Raw genomic sequence first — 14,494 nt, 5'->3', positions numbered from 1 at the left:
CTAGGAAATTGAACCTCAAAGAGACTAAGTAACTTCCCCAAGATCAGGAAGGGCTGCAACTCAAACTGGTTCTGACTCCAAAGTTACAGCCAGAACTAATATTAACTCCCTGTTGTGTATCACAGTTCTTACAAAATGCTCTTAAGGGCTTTTCTAATGTGTGGCAATAATCTATTCTATTTTGCTGTTTTTTAAAAAAAAATTCCAAAATCACAGATAGGTCCAAATAGTTTACACTGAATGTAAATTGTAGTGTTCTGAAAACCAAGAAATAAAAACCACCTTTTGTTTATTATTTCGTGTCCTACTGATTTCCTGCAAAATTAGTTTGCTGAATAACATTGATTTCCTGGAAAGATGGAATCCTCTGACCAAGACCTTAATACTCCCCACAGCTTGATCAAACTTTAGATGGGCTTCTTCCTGCCCCTAGGCCCTTGGCCTCCTTTTCTTTTGAGCATTTACTTTAGAAAACTTGTAATTTCAAATTTCTTCTCTGACTTTTTGATATATAAATATTTTTAAAAGCCTCTTGCTAGTGTCACAACCCAGGATTCTTTTTCTCAAGAACCTGAGAGCTGTCCCTTTGAAATATAATCTTCAACAATGATAGCTCCCAATCTCCCAATTTCTGTGGGAGGGTAGTAGCCTACCTTGGAAAGGGAGAGGGCCTTGCTCCAAGTTGTAACTAAATCTCCAACCAGGAAGATTTTTCAAGGAGGTTTACTTTTTCTTTGGGTGAAGCCAATCAGCAAGCCACAGGTAGTCTATGATCCCTCCACAGATGTCTCCAGTCTTCTTTTTTTCAGTTGAGTTGAGTTTGAAGTGAGCTCAGTTTGAGTTCTGGCCTCCATGTATTACAATAATCTTGAATCTTCCTTGACTACTTAACTTTGTCTAATATATTTTTTGTTTTGACATCACTGCTCTCAGAAATAGGGGAAAAGTGCAAATGATGTCTAATGACTTTCCTGTATTTTAACCATGCAGCATTCATTTTTATTCTAGTTTTCTGAAGAATTAAATTTACATGGGGAAAAAGATGGTTACTACGCTAGAATGTCACACGCCAAAAGCCTCGTAGTCCATCAGTGCCCCAAATCCAGGTGCCTGCTCTGCTCCTGTATGATTTGCAGGGCCCTGATTCTGTGTGATTGGTGCTGACTGTGGCCTGGTGCTCAGGAGATACTCTAGATGTTTCCAAAAATGAAGTCCTAATTATTGCTGTTTTTCTGGCGACAGCTCAAAATTTACATTTTAACAGCAATGTATTGGCTATTATGGCTAATTAAACTTGCTTTTGAATAATTACATAATATATATACAAAATTTAAATGTAGCACAAAATTATCTTCTAATCAGGCTCTAAAAATATGATCTAATAAGCGATATATTCCTTTAAATGATTGTGATTACTTATTTAATGAAAAGATGCACCTTGTTCAGTATACATATCTTTTTTCCTAATGTGGTTAATGAGATCACTTCAATAGAAATCCTTTGATCTTTTCTCAAAATAGCACACTGGAAAACCACTCAAAATTGCATGCTAATTGTAGTAAATTTAACCTAATGAATAGTAATACATGTAAAGGACCTTTTTCTATTAAATTTAAATTTATGCCAGCCAGAGAATTATTTAAATGAACATTTAAAAAAATTAATCCTATATTTGTGAGGTACCTGAATTTTAGAACAATCTTTTGCATCCCAAGAAGTTAAAAGCCTACCTTTTCTAAATTAGACAGCTTAGTAGCTCTCTCATGTTACAAAAAGTAACTTAATCTCTCTGAATCTCCCTCACTATGAAAATACTGCAGAGTTTTGTCTAATAATGAAATATGATAATGTTTATGAAATACTAAGAACAATGAAGAATAGAGAATGAATCTCCAAATGAAAACAAGTTATTACTGTTATCTATCAATACTCATATAACCTGAACCCCAATCAGTGTGATCCAACTGATGAGCAATCAACAGGTATCCTTTGATACCTGTTGTATCACCTATACATAGTGATCTATGTTGATATAGATATATCAACTATATATAGTGATCTATATATAGTTGCTGGATTGCTATAGCTATATAGCTATATAGCTATAGTTGCTATAGTGATCACCTTATCCCCATTAGTTTAGCTAATGCTTAAGAGATTGCCACAAAAATGATGATCTTCTTCTTTCATAACTACCCAGATTTTTTTATTATTCAGTAAGCTTTTCTTTTTCTCATTTGACAAAAGTTTTATTTGAAAGTGGCCCATTACCCTATTAGCTCCTTCCCACCCACACACACATACATAACGAGCATAGACAAATCATTCTTAGCATTATAAATCTAAGAGGAAATTGTCCTTCCTAAGCAAGACTCCCAGGAAACAGGAAGCTGGTCCTGTTTCCTCTGTAACAAAAGACCATTTATTTATTCATTAGGAAGTTCCCACACTAAAGAGCATCATTCTCTTCATTTATAGTCTTAAATTATCAGGATAAAAATCATCTCTTCCAGGGGTGCCCAGAAGGGTGCTCAGTCAGTTAAGTGTCTGACTCGATCTCACAGTTCCTGGGTTTGAACTCTCTTGTCAAGTGCTCACTGACAGCACAGAACCGTCTTGGGATTCTGTCTCTCCCTCTCTGCCCCACCCTGCTCTCTATTCCTCTCAAAAATAAATAAACTTAAAAAAAATCACCTCTTCTGATTTCTTCAGGAGTTTTGAGAAAGGGTTCTGTTTAGAAGAGGGGCTCAAAACTAAGATGTATGGACACGTTTAAGGGCCATTTTGGAATGTAAGTAGTTTGCAGGGTTGCTGTTTTGTCAGCCTACTAAGTGAATCACAAATATAAGACTTGAAAGAAATCTATTTCACAGAGCCTTATGTTCATGTGAAAAAAGAGAAGTCTTGCAAAATACGTATATTTACATAATACAAACAGTAATAACAGCAAACACTCATAGCATGTATTATGAACAAGACACTGCCCTACAACATGCTTTCCACATATTTATTTAATCTAACAACACTATCTGTAGTTTGAGGGAAAGGCACAGAGGTTGCCAGTCTTTTTGAGAAGAAGTATGAAGAAAAACTCATCCACTTGTCATGTGTCCAGGCAGCTGAAACCAGGCATTTTAGGGCAATGGTGGCCTGTGACCTAGTTATCACCGGCTGCTTTAGATTTCCACCTGTCATTCTAAAAGTTGAGCTTCAATTAGACCTAAATTGTATAGCTATGCTCTCATTTTCTAAAATACTAAGTTTATACCAATGTGAAGTTGTCACCCAATGCTAACCATGCAGGACGGTGTGGCTGGAATCAAGCATCACTGAGTTCCATGTGTTCTCACCCAGGGGGTTGCTCCCAATCCAGTTTCAACATGTACAGTTCCCACCAGGAGGCCTGAATGGTTTCATCAGTTGCCCACCAATTTTCAGCCAGGAAAAGTAACAGCATTATGTAATAGGGAAAAAAATAGCTTGAATATTCTTTTTTTATATAACTAAATTGGGAAAATGAAAAGCCACCATTATGCTCTATTTCATGCCAGGCATTGCAGCCGGTGCCTTAAATATATTTGTTTTAATCCTTGCAACAACATGAAAAATAGGCAATATTTTAATGTCAAAGATGAAGAATCCAGCAATCATAAAGAATAACTGACAAAACATCTGGGGAAGAATGAAAGATATCCTTTTGTAGAATGGGACTAAAGGTATGAACTTTCTGTTTTTGTTCCCAGAGCTGAACAGAACAGTGGATGGCAAAGTAGGACTCAATACTACTTGATCAATGTTGAAATCGATAATCCACCAAGTATACAACTTCCCTCTTCATTAAGCGTTATGAGTAGAACCACATAGTAAGTCAAATTTATCAAACACTTGATAAAAGGTATAATTTACTTGTGTTGCGGAAGATGCCAGATTTTTCCTGTGTTATTAATAGCCTTAGGAAGGCACGTACATGAGCATAACCCATTTTCACAGAAGAAACCATTTTTTGAAGAGAGGGTAGGTTAGGGTGATTAGGGAAACTTCATATGTAAATATTAAGGGAGTAGGAAAGACACTCATGTGAAATACAGAGAAGATTTGGGCAAAACATTTTTAAAAGTAATTATGCATCTTTTTACAAAAATATCTTCTTTCACTTGTTTCAGGATAGAAAAAGTGCATAGCAGTTATATCCATTTCTGAATATTAAATCGGTATATTACTTTCCTTAAAAATCAGTTTCCCAAAATATGACCTAGTGATATCTAAAATGATTTCTATCAAGTTATGCCTAACAGTATCTAAAGTCTAATAACATCAGCAACTACAATTTTCGTCCATGTTATTTTATGTTGGTATTGATGATGAAAAGCAAGCAAGAAAAACAAATTTAAAAAAAGCATGACATCAGTACATTGAGAAACAAAGATGTGCAGGAGAAGCATCCTATAATGAAACAATATTCAGATTAGAAAATGATTTAAAAAAAAACACCGCTAGACAAAAAAAAAAAAAGTTGGAAAAAAAAATCCTATACTCTAAGGACTTCATAAGAAGCTGTCACACAGAGCCAAGTCTGCCAAAAGAGCAACACTGCATGAATTATTAAAGATGGGTGTGAAAAAAATCATAGGGGATGGGACAGAAAAAGCCAATGATAGAAAAGAGCTCTCACTTACAAAATGTAATATAGGAAGAGAAACCATTCATGAAATACACTATCAAGGAGAGGTAAGATCATAAGAAAAGCCTACAAAGAAAGATGACATTGGAGCAACAGAATTTGAAGTTTAAGCCTTAAGAGAATTGATGAATTGAAAACTTGGGAGTGCAGAAAGAAACAAGGAGGGAGAGGATGGGAAGTTCCAGCAGGCTTGGTGCGAGAGTACCGAAGGAGCTGTCATCACATACAGTCAGCAGCTGCTGTGCCTTGTATATTGGACAACACACTCTGATGCAGCGGAACAAAATTAAAATTCGCACAACAAATCCATGCAGGCAGACAAACACGGTTCCTGCTTCATGGAGCTTACTTTCTTGTGGGGGATGCAAGCTGAACATTAATGAACAAGTAACAGATAAGCAAACAAGATTCTGACAGTGGTAAGTGTGGTGAAGAAAATGGGACAGAAAGATTATTATCTACAGTATGGCTGCTGACAAACTGTTCCTCACTTTCCATCATGCTATAGTATTTAACAAACCCGCACAAATCAGATGAATAAAAAGGAGAGAGGACGACAAAAGGGTAATCTTCTCTTTTTCTCCTCTCTTCTCCTCCCCACCACCTACTGTCCTGTTGTTAGGACCAGTGTCCCCCGAGAAAGGCGGAGGCAGTAAACTAATCTATAAAGAATGGTTAGTAAGACCTATAAGCAATGGCTAGAAGAACTGGATCACTTAGCTGTGGTCAAGAGGAAAAAAAGCAACAATTTTAAGTGCAATTAGAGTTCTCTTACTGAATTTCCTAGGTACACAGGGTAAGGATGCTATATATACATAGAGGATGATAGCCTATACTCAGTCAGCAAAAGAAAGATTCAGACCAGAGGAAAACCAAGTACAGTAAGTACTGTAATTAGTAAGAATCTATACTGTTTTCAGCACTATGTTAACATAGTGAAAAATAATGCAAAAATCAATTTCTCTCAAGAAAATGCTAATTAGGAAAGCGAAATCAAATATAAATATAAACACACACACACACACACACACACACACACACACACACACACACACACAAATGTACAACGTAACACCAGACTTTGTTTTATGAACAATCCATACTGGAGGATCTTAGCGAAAACCAGATATAAAACACAATGTCATAATCGGGCATGTGAAAGTAAGAGAAATACAGAAAGAAGAAATTTAAGGAAGGAGAAGGCAAACAAATGGGGTTGATGTAATGGACAAGAAAGAAATAACTGTTTTTTTTTTAATTTTTATTTTTTCATGAACACAGAAAGAGTGAATACCAGTAAAAAAGGGGCAGGAATTTGGCAAAGGGACCTAGGATCATATCATAAAGTGACCATATCTGTCCAGACAACCAAAAGGGAATTGTTGTAGAGACCAGTAAACCAGAGGAATGGAATGGATGATCCTCAGAGTTCTAATCACATTCTGGAGGCTGAAATTTTTGATTGGTGGGATACAGGCCAGAGGAAAGAGGATATGAACACATGTCTGTATCTCCTGACCTTCTCCAGCTGAAAGGTGAGAAGCTCCTTGCTGGCCCCCAGTAGTGGCTCCATGTGCTTAGAGTGTGTGGCTACAGGTCAGTGGGTTGTGATAGTCAAAAGGGACACAAGATATGCATCCTGAACCATTTTTTAAATCCAAATACCAAAATGAATAGATTTAATTTAAACCGATATTCCTCAGAAGAATATAAATTAGTTATTTTATGGTGACATGAAGTTTTCTTGGATTCCATGTGACAGCTACAGAGGTCACTAGTAACTGAGTGGTTAGTCTCTATTTATCTTACTCGCTTTGTTCAGCTAAACAAGAAAATTATTGAATATGAAGAAACACTGCTTTACAGAGGAAACTAATGGAAATGACCCTGATATTTGGTATTATGAATATCTGAAAGCAAACCCAGCCTATGAATGATTCATTTTCAGAGTTCATAGCCACCACTTTAAAGGTACAGAGCTGCTTTGGAAACAGTATTTATGTGTTAGTCAGTCACACCATATCACAAAGAAGGAGGAGAGATTATGCATCAATAGAGTTAAAATGCCTCAACTTCAGTTTAGGGAGACATGGCAAGACTCAAATATTTCTCTATTCAATGTACCAAGGATTCTACCTGCTGTTTGTTTTACTACTGCCATAATACTCTTACTTCTGAAATTCAGAAATTTATCACTTAAGATAATTTGCTGGCAGAATGAGTGGTGGGGACTTTTTGTCAGTAGAAAGGTCAAATAATTCTCCACAATGCAGTGCAATTTTTAAGCTTTACAATTTTACTACAGGTGACCCAAGGGAAAGCCCATTATACCGTTATACACAAAAATTACATTGTGAGTTAATGGAATGTGAACAGTAAGATATCAGCCTTGTGTGCTGTCCCCCACTGCTTCTTCTGAAATACATAATCTTGGTGGGTTTTGTTTTTAAAATTTGTTTTTCAATAAATGTGGGGAAATTTATCCATGTAAAAAGCAAAACCCCTTATCTCACAATAAGGCATTGTTCAATGGGGTGGACTTCTAGATATAAATGCAAGCTTCTTCTAAGGACCAAAGCATGCAGCAAAGATTTAGAGTAAAGCAAGAAAAGTAAGAAAAAAAGTCGACTAACCTAACCCACCTGAGCTCGGCTCACAGGGGTCAATGTCCTCATCGTCGCTGGGACATTCTGCTGAGGCCACAAGGATGTCATCTGTGGTCTGTAAAAGAATCACATTAAGTAGATTAATTTAAAGGGATCTAACAGATACTCTTATCTTTGTCTCATTGACACATGAAACACATTTGTGTTTTCCTGATAGGTAGAGAAACCCAATTCATTATTTCTCTTTATGACAACACAGAGCCCACATTTTGCAATCTATTTTAGATCTCTCATGAATTCACATATTTGTAAAGTTGATTACAGCTTATTTTACATAAGGGCACAGAAGTGGTCGTAGCCAACTTATAGATACCCTTCCATTCAACTGCACAGAATAGCTGCACACAGTAACATACAGAGGTTTAAAACAACCTGCCAGAAGCAGATGACTGGAAATTTATTACAACCCTGGAGTGCTACAAAGTATGCATCAGTAGGCTTTATGCAGTACTTGTGCTTAGCTTCCTAAAAGCAGAAGAGCTATAACCTTTTATATTCACGACTAGGTAGAATTTGATGAATCTTTGAGATATAGCTTGTCATTATTAGGAAACACAGATTAAGCAGAGAATATATTTCACTGATGTGTTAAAGGGAAGCAAATATCCATTTAAGGAATTGGGGGTGGGGAGATTTCACACTTGATTCTTATTTTTGCAATATTCAGGTAGCAGATGTCATTTCACCATTGTCCTTTTCATTATTGAGGTTTCATGATAAATGAGAAACGTATAGCAGGATGATATTTTATGGCAAGAGGATGGAGGTGACAGTTTTCTCTGTGACATTCTAGTTGCTTCATTGCACTTACAGCAAAAAAAGATAACCATCACTGTAATAAAAAGCAGAGTATGTAAATCCTAGCAGTTCGTCACATCATCAACACATTTACAAGCACCAAAGGTTGTTCTTTACTGCCACTTACAAGCAGCAGTAAACTCAGAATAGATATTGCATGGAAACTGGGAAGGTTTGCATCAGATTTGGCTAATGCTAAAGTACAGAACTCAACATATATATGACAGAAAATATCTCATTACATTGGCTAAGGATTAAGGGGATTATAATTGTGTAGACAATACTCAGAACACCAACCCTGATGAAATCCTGATTTAAAACTGGAATTACAATAATATATAGAGATCCTATATTAAAGAAAAAAAAGAAATGTGGCATGACTTACTTTAATTAAGGGAGCACTTAATATAGTCAGAGATTAAAGTATAAATAAATCAATCTCAGGAAAACTGCACCACCTTGAAAATGATGAAGATAAAAGATGGTACACTTTTGTGACAAGAACTCAGCCTAAAGTTTTTCCAAGTGCAGGGACATTCTGCTACACATTCAAATAAAGAATTTGTTCAGATGCTAAGGCTTCATGAGGTAACTTTAAATGAATACGAGCATTTAAGTAGCATTTTGAGATGGTTCCATGTTATTTTGTTCTTAATTCCCCTGAGAGACAGTTGGGAGACTGGATTCATTTATTTTGCTGCTACTATTTTAAAAGAGGGAGTTCAAAATATCAGTTTTCCTGGAACTGAAACTGTTCATGTCAGTTGTAACTACCAGCAATTGGTGTGATGGTCACGCAGGTATCTTTCATTAAAGTGAGCTTCAAAAGGCAGAATCCAGCCTCCTCTTGGCATGAGCACATTTTGCAGGATAACATCCAAACTGACTTGATAATAGCAAGTTATTGGATTATGAGGTCTTGCAGGTCAATTGTTCCAGTTCACCCCAGAGCAGATTATCTGCCTTTTTTTTTTTTAAAGCCAACCTCAAGTGGAAAGCTACTTTTTTTCTCAACCACAGTAGAAATTCTTTCAAGCTACTTTCAAGGTTACAAAAGAATTTCTCATTTCCTTGAGGAACTTTAACTGTATTCATGAAATCAGTATAGGGTTGTCGTTCTGTTCTTGACAGGGGAAGAGGAGGATGAGAAGGATGAAAATAGATTCTTTTTTTAAAAAAAAATATATAATTTATTGTCATATGGGTTTACTTACAACACCCAGGGCTCATCCCAACAAATGCCCTCCTCAATGCCCATCGCCCAGTTTCCCCTCTCCCTAATCCCATCAGCCCTCAGTTTGTTCTCTGTATTTAAGGGTCTCTTATGATTTGCCTCCCTCCCTCTCTGTTTGTAACTGTTTTTTCCCCTCCCTTCCCCCATGGCCTTCTGTTACCTTCTCAAAGTAGTCAAATTATGGAAAGAGCCTAAACGTCCATCAACTGATGAATGGATAAAGAAGATGTGGTTTATACATACTATGGAATACTACTTGGCAATGAGAATAGATTCTTTAACCCAGTACTTCGCACCCCAGCAGTGGTATTGCCCCCTTTCTCCTCCTTCACCTGGGGCAGGAGGAGAGACATTTTCAGTTGTCACAACTGGGCAGGGGGGTTGATGGAGGCAGTGTGCTACTACTGGGGTCTGATGAGCAGAGACCTGGGAAGCTGCTGAAGATCCTAAAATGCGCATGACAGCCCTTCCACAACAAAGGATTTTATGAGCCACAAGGTCAGTGGTGCAGAGGTGGAGAAACCCTGCTTTAAAAGTGTAACACTTGTTCTGTGCCTTAATTTTTTGTCTGTGAAAAAAATGGAGAGCCTAAGAGTACCTATTGTTGTAAGGATTAGTCACAAAAACAGGACCACACTGCAAATGCTTATAAAGCTGTGATACTATCAACAATTACATTATTGTTATTATTTCAATAAATATAACACTGATTTCATCTTTTCTAGCACTATATTTTTAAATAATATAATTTTAGACGTTAAGCCGGAAGTTGTATGTGTGAATTATTTTCAACTTTTCAGATCTCATGTTAAGTAGTTATATCAAAATACAGTAGCTATATTGGTACTTGGTTGAACTAAGCTTCCATCTTTCACAGCTAGTTTTACATTCTGAATCAGAAATCAAACATCAAATATAAATAACGAAGGCTGCTTCTCAAAATAAATTCATGGACTAAAAATGTGTGACTCAGTGGACAGTGTTTCATGCAGACTAAATTATTTAGGCCACCCAACTTAAATTTTCTTTAAAAAGTTGACCTATTTTCTACATTCTTCTGGAACAATTCCACAGTAAACAGAAAGCGTGAGAATGTTCTCAGTGTTATCTTTCACAAAACATAGTACCTAAAATAACAAAAAATGTCATAAAATAAATAGTACCGGATAGCCCTCCTTGAGTAGAAAAAAAATTACGGTACAAATACGACCCTATTGTAAAACTGTATTTTAATTTTTAATGTATTTTTCCTGGTATAATGAATATACATCCTTGTTTTTCATGTTTTTTCTCTCAGAAATGGAAAACCAGCAATAGTCTTTTGAATAAAAGATCTCAAATCAATAGATGACTTGGCAGAAATCATCACTGTATGAAAAATCAGGAAGTGGCTTCAGTGTAGGGAAAAAAAATCAAATTTCATTTTGGAGGCTGAATTAACTGAACAATCTTCTAGCCAAAGCTGTGTAATTTAAATTTAATTCACTGTGTTTGGAGCTGTCTTTCTATGACATGCTGTTGAGAGAGTGGTAGAAAGAAACTCAAATATGTCACATTAATCAATTCTATTCTTCAGTATACTTTCCCTGATGTTTATAACCTTTTCCAGAAAAGAGACAACCTGCTGAAAGAGACAGAATAGTAATCAAGCAAAAGCATTAGCTTTACATAAACGTCCATTTAGACAAATGTCCCTAACTGTGCATTTAACCACTCACAGGTCAAAGTGCCATGTTGGTCTTCCCTAATTCAGAGTGGCCTGTACATTCATGCAGCAAGCATCTGTACTTGTTCAAAATGTCTGCTAAAAATATCTAGGTCTCCTTACCTTCAGGGGAAAAAATGATGTGAATAGAATTCAAGAAATAAAGGCACTGAAACTCAATTCATCATGCTCCATGTAACACACCAACATGTTATAGAGACAAAAATGTAATCAGGATGGGTGGGAGAAAGGATGTGTATAGTAAGAAGTTATCCCAATTTATTTAACTTCTTTAACAGCCAGGGTTATTCCAGAGACACCATTTGGTGGGTTAGAAAGTAGAGAAACTCGTGTATTTTTGTTCTTTGTTTCCTTATTTACAGGCATCTTCCCCCCAACCTTTAATGGTGGAATTTGCTGCATATTCACTTGCTATCACTTTTTTAAAAAGTTTACTATTTAGAGTGCAAGTAAGGAAGAGGCAGAGAGAGAGAGAGGGAGAGAGAGAATTTCAAGCAGGCTCCGTGCTCTGAGCAGAGCCTATCAAATGATGTGGGGCTCGATCTTATCAAATGTGAGATCACGACCTGAGTCAAAATTAAGAGCTAGCTGGACGCTTAGCCAACTGATCCATCCAGGCATCCTGCTATCACTTTTTAAAATACAGAACAAATGCATACCTGTGTGTTAAAAAGATATGATGAGAGGATAAACTTAGTCTGTAATGTTATATCTCTACTAAGAACAGCATCTTTAGACTTTATTCCTCATGATAAACAGCTTTACTGAAGACGGATACATTCTGATGAAAACACCTACAAGAAAAATCTATCAGGACAAAAGAACAAATTACACTATGCAAAACTATGCCCACTATTAATTTGAGGTCCACAAAGAAATTCATGATTTACTCTAAAATTGTGATTGAAACTTTATTTCTAAACAACAAGAGTTTATATGGCTATACATCCAAATACAACACTGAAAAATATCTCAATAAAGGGTGTTCACTTGTATAGCATTATTTACCCAAATCGTTCACTGCTGTGATCAACATTTAAACTGAATTGAGACAGGAGATAGGGTTGAGTATGGACCTAGCTGATATGAGACATGTTTTGCTAACTGGTGGACACTTGATCTTACTGTTACTTTTGTCTATGTGAAGCTGTAATGGAGGAGAGAGAGCATTCATGTCTGGATTTCAGGACTGAATCTGGCAGTTTCTCCAGAAAGGACTTATTGCCAGCCACATTTTCATGAAAAAAGAAAAAAAAGTCAGAATTCATGATTAGTGTTATAGACTGCCCAAGCCAAGTTCAATACATTGCACTAATAATTTATAAGACAAGAAGTTTCCAGGGGATGGGAGAAGTGGCAATATTTGCCAAGAGAAAAACTGCAGAAAAATAACCCAGTTGTAACACATATATACAATTTCTGAACTGTGAGTCAATTTGACCAAATCAAACCAATAAAGATACATCAAACTGGCAATTTCAGGTAATCAACAATCTTATTGGGGACCTAGGTGGCTCAGTTGGTTAAGCGTCCCACTTTGGCTCAGGTCATAACCTCATGGTTCGTGGGTTTGAGCCCCGTGCTGACAGCTCAGAGCCTGGAACCTGTTTCAGATTCCGTGCCTCCTTTCCTCTCTACCCCTCCCATGCTTGCACTCTCTCGCTCTCTCTCTCAAAAATAAACAAATGTTAAAAAAAAATTAAAAACAAAATCAACAATCCTATTAAAGGTGCAAAATGAGTTTGGAGTCTCTGCATAGATTTTATGGTAGTTTCCATGATCTCAGTCAAGCTTTTGGCTCTTATTTGTCAATTATTTCTCTGAGTAGTAGGTGCCACATAAAGATGTCAATTCCATGGCTAACTAATCTAATAAAAATAAAAGCAATGAAGTGAGATCTAACATGGGAAGTATGAGTTTTAGCTCCAGCACATGAATAACAAAAAAAAGTGAGGCTCAATTAGTTATCAACGAAAAGAAAACACCTCATGTATACCTCATGTATACATAGCGTTTTCTGATGGGCACAAAATATGGTCACTACTTAGCAGGGTATAAATTGTAGTTCCCACCTGCAAATAACTTATTGTGCTTACTCTGTTCTGTAAAGCACAGGAACAAATCACTCACTGATACAAATAACAATCAATTCAATTTAAATGGCTTAGCTTTCTTGAAATGTAGCAGTGCTCCCATAACTATTACTTCATTAAATATTCACTAATAACATGCTTATGCAGAATGTAGGTGGAGGTGCTATTATTCTGAGCACTACAGTTAAGTGCATGCTCAAAAAAAAATACCCATTTGTACACTCATTTACCCAATTTGAATGTTTGAACACTAGCATTCATGAATATTTAGGGCAAAGCTTAACATTTCTGAAAACAGCCAGCTTTCACATTTCTTTAATGTTTTTTTTTCCCCAATTGATGCCTTAGGTTATTACAAAAAGTGACCATAAATCATCTGTCTGCTTGGGGGAAAAGGCAGACTTGAAAGCCATTCAATTTCTTCAAAATTTTCTTGACTATTTAAAATGTATGCAATGGTTCCAGAACAGTAAAAGTGGGTTGGATAGAAAAACCCCATCATGGTAAAGAGATCACAATATCTTACTCATTTTAACATGCATTTTATATGTATTTGATAGTGGTCATCTGAACAGGCAAAACTCAAAAGGGAAGATTGGAATGTGGAAATAATGCCACAAAAAAGTGAATTTAAAGGAAATATGCAAGAAAGAAAAGAATGAGGATTTCCGCTTAGTCAAAAAAGGACATCATATTTTAGCAAAGTTATGCAAAGTAGTAAACCTGCAAAGGAGAAACCTGGTGTCATAAAACTTGAAATTAAGTTTATGTTTTCAAAAAGATAGTATATATCTCTTGTACTATTTCTTTAAGCTACTGATGACCTTTATTGCTCATATTGCATTTACATTTTTAGTCAAAGTAATGTAGGAGAGCTGGCCAAAAGAAAAAGTTAAAGTGCAGTTTAAATTTTCAGATAGGTATTGTAATAACCTATTCTCCTGGATTTGCATTAATTAGAATTTGGGGGTATAAGACCTCCAAAGACGGCTGGTAGTGGAGTGGAAATCCTAAAAAAGAAATCAGAATATGTATGTGACCAACTGTGTTCCCTCTCTATTTGATTTGCTTTTGGACATGAGTCCAAAATTCTGCACTGAGTTTGGCCGTTTCCAAATTAAATGAATACTGACAGATGTTTACAGTACAAATCTAGGTTTCTAGGTAAGTCTATATGGATCTCTACTCGAACCATTTTGACTGAATGAACTAATTCGTCACACATGTTGAACTGAAAATACTTACTGCTAATGATGCCCAAACATATTTTTTATAATTGTAAAATGCCAATGATGG

At 36.2% G+C, this 14,494-nt stretch overlaps 1 protein-coding gene across 26 annotated transcripts in view; it reads right to left on the bottom strand.

The window, feature by feature from the left end:
* Positions 1-14,494, bottom strand: part of NRXN1 (neurexin 1) — a 1,127,584-nt gene that overhangs the window by 15,439 nt on the left and 1,097,651 nt on the right. For 16 of the 26 annotated variants that reach the window (XM_078444444.2, XM_078444455.2, XM_078444448.2 and 13 more), the window contains one exon: positions 7,315-7,402. In XM_078444444.2, coding sequence (XP_078300570.1) covers positions 7,315-7,402 — 88 coding nt within the window. The remainder of the gene's footprint in view (positions 1-7,314; positions 7,403-14,494) is intronic. The other 10 variants (XM_078444446.2, XM_078444456.2, XM_078444453.2 and 7 more) reach the window with 1 other exon arrangement.

Source organism: Panthera onca, chromosome A3 (genome assembly GCF_046562875.1).
Source record: "Panthera onca isolate mPanOnc1 chromosome A3, mPanOnc1 haplotype 2, whole genome shotgun sequence".
Lineage (NCBI taxonomy): Eukaryota > Metazoa > Chordata > Mammalia > Carnivora > Felidae > Panthera > Panthera onca.
The sequence above is the reverse complement of the archived record's forward strand: the minus strand, read 5'-3'. Positions and strand labels throughout refer to the sequence as shown.